Raw genomic sequence first — 19,183 nt, 5'->3', positions numbered from 1 at the left:
CTTGGTTCTGTAGGATCTATGGCCCACTCTTCTTTACATCGTTGCATCAGTTCATTGGGGTTTGTCGGCATTTGTTTATGCACAGCTGTCTTAAAGGGGTTGGTCCAACTGTGAGAATGTCAGATAGGTACAGGTATGACCTCTGGGACCCGCTCTAGAGAACAGGGCACCTGAAGTGAAGGAGAGCACACAAATGCATGACGTGTTCTCCATTCATTTCTATGGAAATTCCTAAATAGCCAAGCGAGCGCACTTGGCATTTTTGGAAGTCCCATGTCAGTGAATGGAGAGCACACAGTGCAAGCACTGCCATCTTTCCATTCATCATAGTGCTGGCTAAGCTATTTATGGGACTCCTACAGGGGTGAATGGAGGGCAGACGCACATGTGCAGCTGCTCTCTGTACATTTCCAGGGACCTGTTATGGAGATAGGCGCAGCTCCTAGATATGGGACTCCCAACTATCTGGTATGGATTGCAGATCCTAGTGATATTTTATCCATGTCCCAGATGGGAATGCCCCATTAAGGACCTAGCACAACATTTCAATTGGTTTGTGGTCTGGACTTTGACTGGGCCACTGCAACACCTTGATTCTTTTCTTTGCCATTCTGTTGTATATTTTGCTGGTTTGCTTAGGATTATTGTCTCCTCCACTAGAAATCAGCAGATTGTCGGTAACGTATGCTTCCTTCCCGACAATCTGCTTGTACATCGTCCCGTGTAAAGGGACCTTTAGACATGCCTTTAATGCTCAGAGTAGGCAAGGCCCAATTTCTATTGTTTACCACCCTTTACAGGATTTTGTGGAGGAGAGATAAATGGAAGCGGGATGTGGGGTACCTCACTGATGATCAATGGCAGGATATTTTTGCAATGTCCCCCATACTGTCTTTGGGAGAGGGCAGACGCATGTCACAATTATATTTTTTGCATAGAGTATATAAGACCCCCATCCGTGTTATAAAGAATAGGTATTAGGTCTGACTCATGCTGTCCGAGATGTGGCTTAGCCGATGCCGATATGCTTCATATGGTATGGAATTGTATTTGATTATAATCATTTTGGAGAGCTATCATTGATGTTATTTGATGTCTCCTCCATTCAAACACACTGATCCTGCACTAAACGCGAAACAGAACAAGTGGAAATGACAGGTGCCGTGCATCTGAATGGAGGTGATTTTCCTGGTCCGGTGACCCTCCATTAGCAGCCATTTTATGGACAAGACCTCTGTGTGGACAGCACAAAGGACTTTGGTCAACACATTGGTCAACAATAACCAAAAAGTGGCCAACCCTTTTAAACGAAATTGCTTGTCGAAGTTCACTACTATACAGTATGTGGTAGGTGGTTAGATACGTCTGGATTGCCATCTATTGTTTTACGTTAACTGTAGAAGGTTAATATGATGCATTGATTGTAATTTTGTAGCAGCTCACCCACCTCACAACATGTACCAGGTGCTCACTTTTAATGGACACACCCAATGCCGGTACAGAAAATATTTAGAAAAAACAACAGACTGAAAGGGAACTCAAAATATCCAGACGTAGTATGGAGTAAAAGGATAACAAAAATGTATTACATTTTTAAATACATTTTTGTTATCCTTTTACTCCATACTACTAGAGTTGAGCGAACACCTGGATGTTCGGGTTCGAGAAGTTCGGCCGAACATCCCGGAAATGTTCGGGTTCGGGATCCGAACCCGATCCGAACTTCGTCCCGAACCCGAACCCCATTGAAGTCAATGGGGACCCGAACTTTTCGGCACTAAAACGGCTGTAAAACAGCCCAGGAAAGGGCTAGAGGGCTGCAAAAGGCAGCAACATGTAGGTAAATCCCCTGCAAACAAATGTGGATAGGGAAATTAATTAAAATAAAAATTAAATAAATAAAAATTAACCAAAATCAATTGGAGAGAGGTTCCATAGCAGAGAATCTGGCTTCCCGTCACCCACCACTGGAACAGTCCATTCTCAGATATTTAGGCCCCGGCACCAAGGCAGAGGAGAGAGGTCCCGTAACAGACAATCTGGCTTCATGTCAGCAGAGAATCAGTCTTCATGTCATAGCAGAGAATCAGGCTTCACGTCACCCACCACTGTAAGAGTCCATTTTCATAAATTTAGGCCCAGCACCCAGGCAGAGGAGAGAGGTCCCGTAACAGAGGATCTGGCTTCATGTCAGCAGAGAATCAGTCTGCATGTCATAGCAGAGAATCAGGCTTCACGTCAGCCACCACTGCAACAGTCCATTGTCATAAATTTAGGCCCAGCACCCAGGCAGAGGAGAGAGGTCCCGTAACAGAGGATCTGGCTTCATGTCAGCAGAGAATCAGTCTGCATGTCATAGCAGAGAATCAGGCTTCACGTCAGCCACCACTGCAACAGTCCATTGTCATAAATTTAGGCCCAGCACCCAGGCAGAGGAGAGAGGTCCCGTAACAGACAATCTGGCTTCATGTCAGCAGAGAATTAGTCTGCATGTCATAGCAGAGAATGAGGCTTCACGTCAGCCACCACTGCAACAGTCCATTGGCATATATTTAGGCCTAGCACACAGGCAGAGGAGAGAGGTCCCGTAACAGACAATCTGGCTTCATGACAGCAGAGAATCAGTCTGCATGTCATAGCAGAGAATGAGGCTTCACGTCACCCACCACTGCAACAGTCCATTGGCATATATTTAGGCCTAGCACACAGGCAGAGCAGAGAGGTCCCGTAACAGACGATCTGGCTTCATGTCAGCAGAGAATCAGTCTGCATGTCATAGCAGAGAATGAGGCTCCACGTCACCCACCACTGCAACAGTCCATTGGCATATATTTAGGCCTAGCACACAGGCAGAGCAGAGAGGTCCCGTAACAGACAATCTGGCTTCATGTCAGCAGAGAATCAGTCTGCATGTCATAGCAGAGAATGAGGCTTCACGTCACCCACCACTGCAACAGTCCATTGGCATATATTTAGGCCTAGCACACAGGCAGAGCAGAGAGGTCCCGTAACAGACAATCTGGCTTCATGACAGCAGAGAATCAGTCTGCATGTCATAGCAGAGAATGAGGCTTCACGTCACCCACCACTGCAACAGTCCATTGGCATATATTTAGGCCTAGCACACAGGCAGAGCAGAGAGGTCCCGTAACAGACAATCTGGCTTCATGTCAGCAGAGAATCAGTCTGCATGTCATAGCAGAGAATGAGGCTTCACGTCACCCACCACTGCAACAGTCCATTGGCATATATTTAGGCCTAGCACACAGGCAGAGCAGAGAGGTCCCGTAACAGACGATCTGGCTTCATGTCAGCAGAGAATCAGTCTGCATGTCATAGCAGAGAATGAGGCTTCACGTCACCCACCACTGCAACAGTCCATTGGCATATATTTAGGCCTAGCACACAGGCAGAGCAGAGAGGTCCCGTAACAGACAATCTGGCTTCATGTCAGCAGAGAATCAGTCTGCATGTCATAGCAGAGAATGAGGCTTCACGTCACCCACCACTGCAACAGTCCATTGGCATATATTTAGGCCTAGCACACAGGCAGAGCAGAGAGGTCCCGTAACAGACGATCTGGCTTCATGTCAGCAGAGAATCAGTCTGCATGTCATAGCAGAGAATGAGGCTTCACGTCACCCACCACTGCAACAGTCCATTGGCATATATTTAGGCCCAGCACCCAGGCAGAGGAGAGAGGTCCCGTAACAGACAATCTGGCTTCATGTCAGCAGAGAATTAGTCTGCATGTCATAGCAGAGAATCAGGCTTCATGTCAGCCACCACTGCAACAGTCCATTGGCATATATTTAGGCCTAGCACACAGGCAGAGGAGAGGTTCATTCAACTTTGGGTAGCCTCGCAATATAATGGTAAAATGAAAATAAAAATAGGATTGAATGAGGAAGTGCCCTGGAGTCCAATAATATATGGTTATGGGGAGGTAGTTAATGTCTAATCTGGACAAGGGACGGACAGGTCCTGTGGGATCCATGCCTGGTTCATTTTTATGAACGTCAGCTTGTCCACATTGGCTGTAGACAGGCGGCTGCGTTTGTCTGTAATGACGCCCCCTGCCGTGCTGAATACACGTTCAGACAAAACGCTGGCTGCTGGGCAGGCCAGCACCTCCAAGGCATAAAAGGCTAGCTCTGGCCACGTGGACAATTTAGAGACCCAGAAGTTGAATGGGGCCGAACCATCAGTCAGTACGTGGAGGGGTGTGCACACGTACTGTTCCACCATGTTAGTGAAATGTTGCCTCCTGCTAACACGTTGCGTATCAGGTGGTGGTGCAGTTAGCTGTGGCGTGTTGACAAAAGTTTTCCACATCTCTGCCATGCTAACCCTGCCCTCAGAGGAGCTGGCCGTGACACAGCTGCCTTGGCGACCTCTTGCTCCTCCTCTGCCTTGGCCTTGGGCTTCCACTTGTTCCCCTGTGACATTTGGGAATGCTCTCAGTAGCGCGTCTACCAACGTGCGCTTGTACTCGCGCATCTTCCTATCACGCTCCAGTGCAGGAAGTAAGGTGGGCACATTGTCTTTGTAGCGTGGATCCAGCAGGGTGGCAACCCAGTAGTCCGCACAGGTTAAAATGTGGGCAACTCTGCTGTCGTTGCGCAGGCACTGCAGCATGTAGTCGCTCATGTGTGCCAGGCTGCCCAGGGGTAAGGACAAGCTGTCCTCTGTGGGAGGCGTATCGTCATCGTCCTGCCTTTCCCCCCAGCCACGCACCAGTGATGGACCCGAGCTGCGTTGGGTGCCACCCCGCTGTGACCATGCTTCATCCTCATCCTCCTCCACCTCCTCCTCATCCTCGTCCTCCTCGTCCTCCAGTAGTGGGCCCTGGCTGGCCACATTTGTACCTGGCCTCTGCTGTTGCCAAAAACCTCCCTCTGAGTCACTTCGAAGAGACTGGCCTGAAAGTGCTAAAAATGACCCCTCTTCCTCCTCCTCCTCCTCCTCCTCCTGGGCCACCTCCTCTTCCATCATCGCCCTAAGTGTTTTCTCAAGGAGACATAGAAGTGGTATTGTAACGCTGATAACGGTGTCATCACCACTGGCCATGTTGGTGGAGTACTCGAAACAGCGCAACAGGGCACACAGGTCTCGCATGGAGGCCCAGTCATTGGTGGTGAAGTGGTGCTGTTCTGTAGTGCGACTGACCCGTGCGTGCTGCAGCTGAAACTCCACTATGGCCTGCTGCTGCTCGCACAGTCTGTCCAGCATGTGCAAGGTGGAGTTCCACCTGGTGGGCACGTCGCATATGAGGCGGTGAGCGGGAAGGCCGAAGTTACGCTGTAGCGCAGACAGGCGAGCAGCAGCAGGATGTGAACGCCGGAAGCGCGAACAGACGGCCCGCACTTTATGCAGCAGCTCTGACATGTCGGGGTAGTTGTGAATGAACTTCTGCACCACCAAATTCAGCACATGCGCCAAGCAAGGGATGTGCGTCAAATTGGCTAGTCCCAGAGCTGCAACGAGATTTCGCCCATTATCACACACCACCAGGCCGGGCTTGAGGCTCACCGGCAGCAACCACTCGTCGGTCTGTTGTTCAATACCCCGCCACAACTCCTGTGCGGTGTGGGGCCTGTCCCCCAAACATATGAGTTTCAGAATGGCCTGCTGACGTTTACCCCGGGCTGTGCTGAAGTTGGTGGTGAAGGTGTGTGGCTGACTGGATGAGCAGGTGGAAGAAGAGGAGGAGGAAGCCGAGAAGGAGGAGGTGGCAACAGGAGGCAAAGAATGTTGCCCTGCGATCCTTGGCGGCGGAAGGACGTGCGCCAAACAGCTCTCCGCCTGGGGCCCAGCTGCCACTACATTTACCCAGTGTGCAGTTAGGGAGATATAGCGTCCCTGGCCGTGCTTACTGGTCCACGTATCTGTGGTTAGGTGGACCTTGCTACAGATGGCGTTGCGCAGTGCACACTTGATTTTATCGGATACTTGGTTGTGCAGGGAAGGCACGGCTCTCTTGGAGAAGTAGTGCCGGCTGGGAACAACATACTGTGGGACAGCAAGCGACATGAGCTGTTTGAAGCTGTCTGTGTCCACCAGCCTAAATGACAGCATTTCATAGGCCAGTAGTTTAGAAATGCTGGCATTCAGGGCCAGGGATCGAGGGTGGCTAGGTGGGAATTTACGCTTTCTATCAAATGTTTGTGAGAAGGAGAGCTGAACGCTGGCGTGTGACATGGTTGAGACGCTTGGTGACGGAGGTGGTGGTGGTGGTGTTGGTGGTACATCCCCTGTTTGCTGGGCGGCAGGTGCCAACGTTCCTCCAGAGGCGGAGGAAGAGGCCGAGGCGGCAGCAGCAGAATAGGCCGAGGCGGCAGCAGCAGAAGAGGTAGCAGGGGGAGCCTGAGTGACTTCCTTGGTTTTAAGGTGTTTACTCCACTGCAGTTCATGCTTTGCATGCAGGTGCCTGGTCATGCAGGTTGTGCTCAGGTTCAGAACGTTAATGCCTCGCTTCAGGCTCTGATGGCACAGCGTGCAAACCACTCGGGTCTTGTCGTCAGCACATTGTTTGAAGAAGTGCCATGCCAGGGAACTCCTTGAAGCTGCCTTTGGGGTGCTCGGTCCCAGATGGCGGCGGTCAGTAGCAGGCGGAGTCTCTTGGCGGCGGGTGTTCTGCTTTTGCCCACTGCTCCCTCTTTTGCTACGCTGTTGGCTCGGTCTCACCACTGCCTCTTCCTCCGAACTGTGAAAGTCAGTGGCACGACCTTCATTCCATGTGGGGTCTAGGACCTCATCGTCCCCTGCATCGTCTTCCACCCAGTCTTGATCCCTGACCTCCTGTTCAGTCTGCACACTGCAGAAAGACGCAGCAGTTGGCACCTGTGTTTCGTCATCATCAGAGACATGCTGAGGTGGTATTCCCATGTCCTCATCATCAGGAAACATAAGTGGTTGTGCGTCAGTGCATTCTATGTCTTTCACCGCTGGGGAAGGGCTAGGTGGATGCCCTTGGGAAACCCTGCCAGCGGAGTCTTCAAACAGCATAAGAGACTGCTGCATAACTTGAGGCTGAGACAGTTTCCCTGGTATGCATGGGGGTGATGTGACAGACTGATGGGGTTGGTTTTCAGGCGCCATCTGTGCGCTTTCTGCAGAAGACTGGGTGGGAGATAATGTGAACGTGCTGGATCCACTGTCGGCCACCCAATTGACTAATGCCTGTACCTGCTCAGGCCTTACCATCCTTAGAACGGCATTGGGCCCCACCATATATCGCTGTAAATTCTGGCGGCTACTGGGACCTGAGGTAGTTGGTACACTAGGACGTGTGGATGTGGCAGAACGGCCACGTCCTCTCCCAGCACCAGAGGGTCCACTAACACCACCACGACCATGTCCACGTCCGCGTCCCTTACTAGATGTTTTTCTCATTGTTATGGTTCACCACAACAACAAATATATTATTTGGCCCAATGTATTGTATTCAAATTCAGCGGGATATAAATTTGAGGCCTAGTATTTAGGCGCTGGGTGACCGGTATGGATTTAGTGACAGAATTAGACTTGGAAATGCACAGAAGCGTGTGTGTGTGAAGTTATTCTGAATGACCCAATGTGCACCTTGAATATTATATACCCTTTTAGGGATAGATTTCAAATAGCTCTGATATAGCAGAAACCACTAAATTATGAAATTGTTAAATTGGGAATTGTATTTAAACCCAGAACAAAAAATGTGCTTTGACGGACACTAAATAACTTTCCCAGCCACAACAGGACAGCGTTAACGAGAGATTTAGCAGGATATAAATTTGAGGCCTAGTATTTAGGCGCTGGGTGACAGGTATGGGTTTAGTGACAGAATTAGACTTGGAAATACACAGTAGCGGGTGTGTGTGAAGTTATTCTGAATGACCCAATGTGCACCTTGAATATTATATACCCTTTTAGGGATAGATTTCAAATAGCTCTGATATAGCAGAAACCACTAAATTATGAAATTGCTAAATTGGGAATTGTATTTCAACCCAGAACAAAAAATGTGCTTTGACGGACACTAAATAACTTTCCCAGCCACAACAGGACAGCGTTAACGAGAGATTTAGCAGGATATAAATTTGAGGCCTAGTATTTAGGCGCTGGGTGACAGGTATGGGTTTAGTGACAGAATTAGACTTGGAAATACACAGTAGCGGGTGTGTGTGAAGTTATTCTGAATGACCCAATGTGCACCTTGAATATTATATACCCTTTTAGGGATAGATTTCAAATAGCTCTGATATAGCAGAAACCACTAAATTATGAAATTGTTAAATTGGGAATTGTATTTAAACCCAGAACAAAAAATGTGCTTTGACGGACACTAAATAACTTTCCCAGCCACAACAGGACAGCGTTAACGAGAGATTTAGCAGGATATAAATTTGAGGCCTAGTATTTAGGCGCTGGGTGACAGGTATGGGTTTAGTGACAGAATTAGACTTGGAAATACACAGTAGCGGGTGTGTGTGAAGTTATTCTGAATGACCCAATGTGCACCTTGAATATTATATACCCTTTTAGGGATAGATTTCAAATAGCTCTGATATAGCAGAAACCACTAAATTATGAAATTGCTAAATTGGGAATTGTATTTCAACCCAGAACAAAAAATGTGCTTTGACGGACACTAAATAACTTTCCCAGCCACAACAGGACAGCGTTAACGAGAGATTTAGCAGGATATAAATTTGAGGCCTAGTATTTAGGCGCTGGGTGACAGGTATGGGTTTAGTGACAGAATTAGACTTGGAAATACACAGTAGCGGGTGTGTGTGAAGTTATTCTGAATGACCCAATGTGCACCTTGAATATTATATACCCTTTTAGGGATAGATTTCAAATAGCTCTGATATAGCAGAAACCACTAAATTATGAAATTGTTAAATTGGGAATTGTATTTAAACCCAGAACAAAAAATGTGCTTTGACGGACACTAAATAACTTTCCCAGCCACAACAGGACAGCGTTAACGAGAGATTTAGCAGGATATAAATTTGAGGCCTAGTATTTAGGCGCTGGGTGACAGGTATGGGTTTAGTGACAGAATTAGACTTAGAAATACACAGTAGCGGGTGTGTGTGAAGTTATTCTGAATGACCCAATGTGCACCTTGAATATTATATACCCTTTTAGGGATAGATTTCAAATAGCTCTGATATAGCAGAAACCACTAAATTATGAAATTGCTAAATTGGGAATTGTATTTCAACCCAGAACAAAAAATGTGCTTTGACGGACACTAAATAACTTTCCCAGCCACAACAGGACAGCGTTAACGAGAGATTTAGCAGGATATAAATTTGAGGCCTAGTATTTAGGCGCTGGGTGACAGGTATGGGTTTAGTGACAGAATTAGACTTGGAAATACACAGTAGCGGGTGTGTGTGAAGTTATTCTGAATGACCCAATGTGCACCTTGAATATTATATACCCTTTTAGGGATAGATTTCAAATAGCTCTGATATAGCAGAAACCACTAAATTATGAAATTGTTAAATTGGGAATTGTATTTAAACCCAGAACAAAAAATGTGCTTTGACGGACACTAAATAACTTTCCCAGCCACAACAGGACAGCGTTAACGAGAGATTTAGCAGGATATAAATTTGAGGCCTAGTATTTAGGCGCTGGGTGACAGGTATGGGTTTAGTGACAGAATTAGACTTAGAAATACACAGTAGCGGGTGTGTGTGAAGTTATTCTGAATGACCCAATGTGCACCTTGAATATTATATACCCTTTTAGGGATAGATTTCAAATAGCTCTGATATAGCAGAAACCACTAAATTATGAAATTGCTAAATTGGGAATTGTATTTCAACCCAGAACAAAAAATGTGCTTTGACGGACACTAAATAACTTTCCCAGCCACAACAGGACAGCGTTAACGAGAGATTTAGCAGGATATAAATTTGAGGCCTAGTATTTAGGCGCTGGGTGACAGGTATGGGTTTAGTGACAGAATTAGACTTGGAAATACACAGTAGCGGGTGTGTGTGAAGTTATTCTGAATGACCCAATGTGCACCTTGAATATTATATACCCTTTTAGGGATAGATTTCAAATAGCTCTGATATAGCAGAAACCACTAAATTATGAAATTGTTAAATTGGGAATTGTATTTAAACCCAGAACAAAAAATGTGCTTTGACGGACACTAAATAACTTTCCCAGCCACAACAGGACAGCGTTAACGAGAGATTTAGCAGGATATAAATTTGAGGCCTAGTATTTAGGCGCTGGGTGACAGGTATGGGTTTAGTGACAGAATTAGACTTAGAAATACACAGTAGCGGGTGTGTGTGAAGTTATTCTGAATGACCCAATGTGCACCTTGAATATTATATACCCTTTTAGGGATAGATTTCAAATAGCTCTGATATAGCAGAAACCACTAAATTATGAAATTGCTAAATTGGGAATTGTATTTCAACCCAGAACAAAAAATGTGCTTTGACGGACACTAAATAACTTTCCCAGCCACAACAGGACAGCGGTAACGAGAGATTTAGCAGGATATAAATTTGAGGCCTAGTATTTAGGCGCTGGGTGACAGGTATGGGTTTAGTGACAGAATTAGACTTGGAAATACACAGTAGCGGGTGTGTGTGAAGTTATTCTGAATGACCCAATGTGCACCTTGAATATTATATACCCTTTTAGGGATAGATTTCAAATAGCTCTGATATAGCAGAAACCACTAAATTATGAAATTGTTAAATTGGGAATTGTATTTAAACCCAGAACAAAAAATGTGCTTTGACGGACACTAAATAACTTTCCCAGCCACAACAGGACAGCGTTAACGAGAGATTTAGCAGGATATAAATTTGAGGCCTAGTATTTAGGCGCTGGGTGACAGGTATGGGTTTAGTGACAGAATTAGACTTAGAAATACACAGTAGCGGGTGTGTGTGAAGTTATTCTGAATGACCCAATGTGCACCTTGAATATTATATACCCTTTTAGGGATAGATTTCAAATAGCTCTGATATAGCAGAAACCACTAAATTATGAAATTGCTAAATTGGGAATTGTATTTCAACCCAGAACAAAAAATGTGCTTTGACGGACACTAAATAACTTTCCCAGCCACAACAGGACAGCGGTAACGAGAGATTTAGCAGGATATAAATTTGAGGCCTAGTATTTAGGCGCTGGGTGACAGGTATGGGTTTAGTGACAGAATTAGACTTGGAAATACACAGTAGCGGGTGTGTGTGAAGTTATTCTGAATGACCCAATGTGCACCTTGAATATTATATACCCTTTTAGGGATAGATTTCAAATAGCTCTGATATAGCAGAAACCACTAAATTATGAAATTGTTAAATTGGGAATTGTATTTAAACCCAGAACAAAAAATGTGCTTTGACGGACACTAAATAACTTTCCCAGCCACAACAGGACAGCGTTAACGAGAGATTTAGCAGGATATAAATTTGAGGCCTAGTATTTAGGCGCTGGGTGACAGGTATGGGTTTAGTGACAGAATTAGACTTAGAAATACACAGTAGCGGGTGTGTGTGAAGTTATTCTGAATGACCCAATGTGCACCTTGAATATTATATACCCTTTTAGGGATAGATTTCAAATAGCTCTGATATAGCAGAAACCACTAAATTATGAAATTGCTAAATTGGGAATTGTATTTCAACCCAGAACAAAAAATGTGCTTTGACGGACACTAAATAACTTTCCCAGCCACAACAGGACAGCGGTAACGAGAGATTTAGCAGGATATAAATTTGAGGCCTAGTATTTAGGCGCTGGGTGACAGGTATGGGTTTAGTGACAGAATTAGACTTGGAAATACACAGTAGCGGGTGTGTGTGAAGTTATTCTGAATGACCCAATGTGCACCTTGAATATTATATACCCTTTTAGGGATAGATTTCAAATAGCTCTGATATAGCAGAAACCACTAAATTATGAAATTGTTAAATTGGGAATTGTATTTAAACCCAGAACAAAAAATGTGCTTTGACGGACACTAAATAACTTTCCCAGCCACAACAGGACAGCGTTAACGAGAGATTTAGCAGGATATAAATTTGAGGCCTAGTATTTAGGCGCTGGGTGACAGGTATGGGTTTAGTGACAGAATTAGACTTAGAAATACACAGTAGCGGGTGTGTGTGAAGTTATTCTGAATGACCCAATGTGCACCTTGAATATTATATACCCTTTTAGGGATAGATTTCAAATAGCTCTGATATAGCAGAAACCACTAAATTATGAAATTGCTAAATTGGGAATTGTATTTCAACCCAGAACAAAAAATGTGCTTTGACGGACACTAAATAACTTTCCCAGCCACAACAGGACAGCGGTAACGAGAGATTTAGCAGGATATAAATTTGAGGCCTAGTATTTAGGCGCTGGGTGACAGGTATGGGTTTAGTGACAGAATTAGACTTGGAAATACACAGTAGCGGGTGTGTGTGAAGTTATTCTGAATGACCCAATGTGCACCTTGAATATTATATACCCTTTTAGGGATAGATTTCAAATAGCTCTGATATAGCAGGAACCACTAAATTATGAAATTGCTAAATTGGGAATTGTATTTCAACCCAGAACAAAAAATGTGCTTTGACGGACACTAAATAACTTTCCCAGCCACAACAGGACAGCGGTAACGAGAGATTTAGCAGGATATAAATTTGAGGCCTAGTATTTAGGCGCTGGGTGACAGGTATGGGTTTAGTGACAGAATTAGACTTGGAAATACACAGTAGCGGGTGTGTGTGAAGTTATTCTGAATGACCCAATGTGCACCTTGAATATTATATACCCTTTTAGGGATAGATTTCAAATAGCTCTGATATAGCAGGAACCACTAAATTATGAAATTGCTAAATTGGGAATTGTACTTCAACCCAGAACAAAAAATGTGCTTTGACGGACACTAAATAACTTTCCCAGCCACAACAGGACAGCGGTAACGAGAGATTTAGCGGGATATAAATTTGAGGCCTAGTATTTAGGCGCTGGGTGACCGGTATGGATTTAGTGACAGAATTAGACTGGGATATGGCCAAAAAATAACCACACTATTGCTGGTTAAATGCACTTGGTGACGGGCGCAGCTTGCCCCTGATTTAGTATATGGCCAAAAAATGAACAGACTATTGCTGGTTAAATGCACTTGGTGTCACAGCTTGACGCACCACACTACTGAGGGTTAAATGCACTTGGTGACGGGCGCAGCTTGCCCCTGATGTAGTATATGGCCAAAAAATGAACAGACTATTGCTGGTTAAATGCACTTGGTGTGACAGCTTCACCCTGATGTAGGCTTTAGCCAAAAAACAACCACACCATTGAGGGTTAAATGCACTTGGTGACAGGCGCAGCTTGCCCCTGATTTAGTATATGGCCAAAAAAATGAACAGACTATTGCTGGTTAAATGCACTTGGTGTGACAGCTTCACCCTGATGTAGGCTTTAGCCAAAAAACAACCACACCATTGAGGGTTAAATGCACTTGGTCGCAGCTTGGATGCACTTGGTCGCAGCACCGCACAAGACACAAAATGGCCGCCGATCACCCCAGAAAAAAGTGACTGACAAACGGTCTGGGCAGCCTAAAAACAGTGAGTGAGCATTTGAATTTCAGCAGCTCAATGATGCACAGCTGCAGATCGATCGATTAATCAAGTGAAGTCCTTTGGAGGAGTTAATCTGCCTAATCTCGCCCTACTGTCGCATCCGCAACCTCTCCCTACGCTAATCAGAGCAGAGTGACGGGCGGCGCTATGTGACTCCAGCTTAAATAGAGGCTGGGTCACATGGTGCTCTGGCCAATCACAGCCATGCCAATAGTAGGCATGGCTGTGACGGCCTCTTGGGGCAAGTAGTATGACGCTTGTTGATTGGCTGCTTTGCAGCCTTTCAAAAAGCGCCAAGAAAGCGTCACAAAAGCGCCAAGAAAGCGACGAACACCGAACCCGAACCCGGACTTTTACGAAAATGTCCGGGTTCGGGTCCGTGTCACGGACACCCCAAAATTCGGTACGAACCCGAACTATACAGTTCGAGTTCGCTCATCCCTACATACTACCTCTGGATATTTTGAGTGCCCTTTCAGTCTGTTGTTTTATCTAATATGATGCATTGGCAGAGAAAAAATGGCAACTTTCTTGGCAAAGTTACTGTCTTTGTATATTGTTCTACTGAATGAGTACTATGGTATACACACCTGCTAGTGCAGTTTTGGACTGCTACTGACTGGCTGTTGTGTCTCCTCTGGAGGTCCCTCCTTTATCCTCTCCCTTTTTAATAGGTTAATAGGTTTAGGGTACTTTCACATTAGCAGCAGGGGACTCTGGCAGGCTGTACTGCATGTCGTATTTTTAGTCCGGCTGCCTCTCGCCGTGCGCTGTCGTGCTGCCACTGGAACTCCGCCCATTATAGTTAATGTGGACGGAGCGGCAGTCCGGGGGCACACATGAACTAGCGGCAGGACGGATCCAACAGGCTGTTCACCCGCCGGAACAGCCTGCCGGACTCCCCTGTCGCTGGTGTGAAACTAGCCTTACCTTTGTAAGTGTCTCCTGTGGGGATTTGCTCTGGTAGGCAGGGTAAGCGGACGCAGTACAGAGGCAAAAACAAGGTTGTAACGCAAAGTTCAATGTTTATTCACACATAAGAAAAAAAACAAGCCAAAAGTAACGGTGTTCAGTTTTGGTTTTGGTGCCTATTCACACCACACAAAGTTCACAGTGCAAAAAGCCTTCACCTAGGCCGGCAGTTTTCCACCCGCAGTCCACAGCAGGCTTTAGAGGCCTGTTTCCCCAGCATGCGGCTCTCACAAATAGATGGCCTCAGTGTCTCAAGACACAGACTCCACAGCTTCTCTGTCATGGAGGATAATCCACCCCAGCTGAACGTGATGGCTGGGTTTTTATATCCCAGCCAAAACCCGGCCTGGAACCGTGGAGAACAGCCACCCACCCTGCTCTTTGGCTGCTCCCAATAAGAACCGGCCCGGATCGGCTTTACAGCCATACTAACAACTGCAAAACTGACACTTCAGGGAAAAACCTGGTTCTTACCTCACCGAGGCCAGGAACCTCAGTGACACGTATCTTCCGTCAATTTGCGGCCCCTTGCTCCTTCTTACACTACGGATATGTATCTTTCATTATGTATGTATGCTATTGACACTTATGTATGTATCTGTTTTTTTGTTGAATAACAAATCTATCAATCTGATTGAGAAAAAGGTTTGACTGAGGTTATAACAGGTGTAGAATGGACAGAGTCCTCTCTAATTCTGTAATAATCATGAAGTGGGTCATAAAGTGACCCTCAAAGTCATGAGTTAAAAATGGTATGTGAGTCAGTGCCTACAAGAATGATAGAATGATTACTTGCAGCTCATCTCCTTTAGGACAGAGTTGTCATCTGTGACAAGACTTTAGCCACAGTACCTGCAGAGAGTCTGAGGAAGGCCTCATGCACACGACCGTTCCGCTTTTTGCGATTCGCAAAAAATGGAAGCGGCCCGTGTGCCTTCCGCAATTTGCGGAACGGAATGGACAGCCCATTGTAGACATGCCTATTCTTGTCTGCAAAATGGACAAGAATAGGACATGTTCTATTTTTTTTGCGGGGCCACGGAACAGAGCAACAGATGCAGAAAGCACACAGAGTGCTGTCCGCATCTTTTGCGGCCCCATTGAAGTGAATGGGTCCACACCCGAGCTGCAAAAACTGCAGCTCGGATGCGGATCATAACTACAGTCGTGTGCATGAGGCCGAGATCTGAAGTCTACCTCCTGTCTCATCCCTGGTACAAGCTGCTGCTCTGCTTCAGTCTGAACATATGATGAGACTAGGTATTAAACTGGAGTTATATCAGCTCCTGACTGGAGATTCTCTTTAAGCTCATTTGTATTGTACTTGTTTTACTTTTCATCTCATTTATAAGGAATCCGTGCCTTCATATAAACATGGTTTTGTATGCATCCATTGCAGGCTATGAGAGATGTGTTCTGAAGCAGTGCAGTACAGGTTGATAATATTAAGCATCATTCAAACTTCCCAATTTTTGTGTCATTTTCTCAAATCCAAAAACACATTTTCACTGTTGGCAGTTTACTTTCTCCAAGATCAAATATATCCATAGGTACCTACCAGATGGTGGTCAAAATAGTTGCTGGTATATGGCTGTATAAAATGTGCCTTTCCTACAGAGGCATCCCACAGAAAAGTATGCCACACATTATATGGGTGCGCTATGTCACTGTACGTCATGCACATACAGTAAATGGAAAAAAAGATTAAAACACGTCAGAACCAATCTACGGTACTCACCTTTGTAGTTTATCAAATCTTCGGTGTAAGCCAACATGCTGGGGAAAACACTGCTGAGGAACAGCCCAAGAAAAGCTGTACCAATAAAAAGACCGGGTATACTGTTCTGTGACAGCAGCAGGAACAGGAATGTGCCCGACATGCCAACCTGGTGAGAAAAGTGAAAACAATGACTATTATTTTAGGGCCTGTGACGGTTCAATGAATTCTTGGTAATTTTAGCTGAATTCCCTGTAGGGTTGTAGCTTAGGTTACCATACTGTTATTAAACCAGGACTGGTTCTGCCTGCAGAGATTCCGTATATCTGATACTTATAGAAAATGCAGATCATGTGTCTGTCTTTATGTGAAACAGTCATTCTAGATGAAGTTTAGTAAGAAAGCCAATGCAGTAGGGCTTAAACAGCAACCTGTTAGGGAAATTAAAGTAGCTGTCCTACAATTTAAAGGGTCACTGCGTTTTTACAAAACTTTTGATATAGATATGTCATGGAGACATATCAAAAGTATTGATTTGTGAAGGTCTGAGTGATGAGATCCCCACCGATAGCTAGAAACGAGGACAGAGAGAAACGCCCGCATATCCCTCACAGCAAGAGACATTATCAAGACAGGCCCATAGAGCTTCTACTGAGTCTGTCTAGTTTTCTCTCCTGCAGTGAGGAGAGACAGCATGCTATGCGGACACTTCTCTCTCTTTGTTCTAGCGATTGGTGGGGGTCTCAGCACTTGGACGCCTACCAATCACATTTTTTTTATATGTCTTTATAACATATCAAAAGTTTTATGAAAACTCAGTAACCGTTTAACTATATTACCTATCCACAGGATAAGTTATGTGTCTGATCAATGGCGTCTGACTGCTGGCACCTCCACCGAGCACAAGAACAAGAGTCCTGTGTTCACCCATATAAATAGAGAAGCAGTCGAGCATGTCTGTCACTTTTTTAATCTCTATGGGGCTGCTGAGGAGAAGCCAAGTACAACACTCACCTATCTCCTTCAGTCCTATAGAGTTGTACTGAGTGGCAGTGCACATGCTTGACTGATGCTCCATTCACACAGGGGAGAGGGGGAATGCACAGGACCCCTGTTCTTATGATCAATGGAGGTTCTAGTTGTCAGACTCCCCCACTAGTCAGATACTTATAATCTATCCTGTGAATACATCATAAGTTTATATAGTGGAACAACCTCTTTAAAGTTATTTGCATGAAACTTTCCCCTGTTTAATCAAAACCACAACTTCTCACTACAGAAGCATAATAAACTGCAATACATCTAATAAAGTTAGTGGAGGTGATGGGGCTCATTGGTTTTATGATAAATAGAGTCACTAAGCTGCAGATGGGTCCTTGATTTCTTGCTCAGATTTCCTGCTGAGAGAGGGGAGAAGGGCATCCCAGAGCTATATGGCCATGTTCAGCACCAAGTGAATGTATCTTTATTAATACTCTGGACTAAATGAATTACCGCTAATGAAAAATGTTGTACACCATATGGGAAGACTGCTACCAAAATGTTTAACTGTTTTATGTATAGATGGATTTTAATACTAGATTTTCATATAAAACAAAAATGTGTATGTGAATGTTTTAGTTGCATGATAAATATATACTTTCAGTATAAAAAATTCATGTCATGGTTGTCAAAAACAAATGTTCACCTCGCATGCAGACAACTTACAAGGTTAATAAAGAGCATGGAACGTGGAAGTACTTTGTAGGACACAGGTATGGAAATGAGCCTTCCCAGGGTAATACATGCCCAAAAGAGGCTGGGCAGATATCCTGCTGTCCTGTGAGCCAACAACAGTGGTTCTTCCACAGCGTAACTGTAGATAAAGCCAGAGTATTCACCCTGTAAGAAAACACATGCATAATAGTAAGTGTCTTAAAGGAACTCTATAAAACTAATACACTGTGTTATACTTGGTGGAGGGCCTGAGAGGGTGGTGCACGAAATCTACCTAAAGTCCCTATTCCATTAGGCCAATTATCGGCAATATGAGTGCTCAATCCCAATAGTTGGCTCATATAATCGAGCAGCCGATAACTCGATTAACAAGCAAATGCTCATTCATCGGCTGGTCGGCATCTTTCATCAGGATGAAAGATGCCCATTAATTGGCAGCACATCCTCCTGTGTAATCAGGGATGTGCTGGGGATAATGAAGAGAACAGAATGAGGGAGGAACAACTGCGGTAGAAATAGTTCCTCCCACATTGAGTATGCATTGGCATGTGTAATCAAGCTGGTAAAAATGAGTGCTGATGGATGTATTATCTGTAATTGGCGCTCGTACTGCCCAAAGATTGGGCAGTGTAATAACACTCCTAGAGTACAGCCAAACGGTCAGGTTTCTGCATGCAATTTTGTAAGCCAAAATCAGGAGTGGATCATAAATGGAAAGTATAAAGGACAGATATGACTTATTTTTTATTTTTTTATTCACTCCAGATTTGGCTTCCAAAACTGCATGTAGAAACCTCACCATATGGATGTACCCTTAGGCTCTTCACAAAGCATCTTATAGGGTATCAGTTTTTCGTGGAGTATTCCTTTAATGGATGGACTTTATGTATAATATTTGCCATATTCTTAGAAGCAATGAGAAACAAATCAAAAGCCATATATGTCATCAACTCATAGCTCTGGTAAGTCGTTGTCGAGCCCTACGTGTTTCCTCAGGAGAACAGCAGAGGAACAGTGGATTATGATGGCGGTATGCAATATAAGCCCAAGTGATCTGGTATATATCTGAATATGATGCTTGGAACTGGCGTCCATTGTGGACTTTTGCTGGCTCCACCACTATTTCTAATCACCCTCCTACCTCTAAATTACAAGCCAC

General features: G+C 44.9%; 1 protein-coding gene across 2 annotated transcripts in view; it reads right to left on the bottom strand.

Moving 5' to 3' along the window:
* MFSD4A (major facilitator superfamily domain containing 4A) overlaps positions 1-19,183 on the bottom strand; it is an 89,054-nt gene that overhangs the window by 26,154 nt on the left and 43,717 nt on the right. For both annotated transcript variants that reach the window (XM_044286381.1, XM_044286382.1), the window contains 2 exons: positions 18,016-18,189; positions 16,330-16,477 (listed from right to left, as the gene is read on the bottom strand). In XM_044286381.1, coding sequence (XP_044142316.1) covers positions 16,330-16,477; positions 18,016-18,189 — 322 coding nt within the window. The remainder of the gene's footprint in view (positions 1-16,329; positions 16,478-18,015; positions 18,190-19,183) is intronic.

This window comes from Bufo gargarizans, chromosome 3 (assembly GCF_014858855.1).
Source record: "Bufo gargarizans isolate SCDJY-AF-19 chromosome 3, ASM1485885v1, whole genome shotgun sequence".
Classification (NCBI taxonomy): Eukaryota; Metazoa; Chordata; class Amphibia; order Anura; family Bufonidae; genus Bufo; species Bufo gargarizans.
The sequence above is the reverse complement of the archived record's forward strand: the minus strand, read 5'-3'. Positions and strand labels throughout refer to the sequence as shown.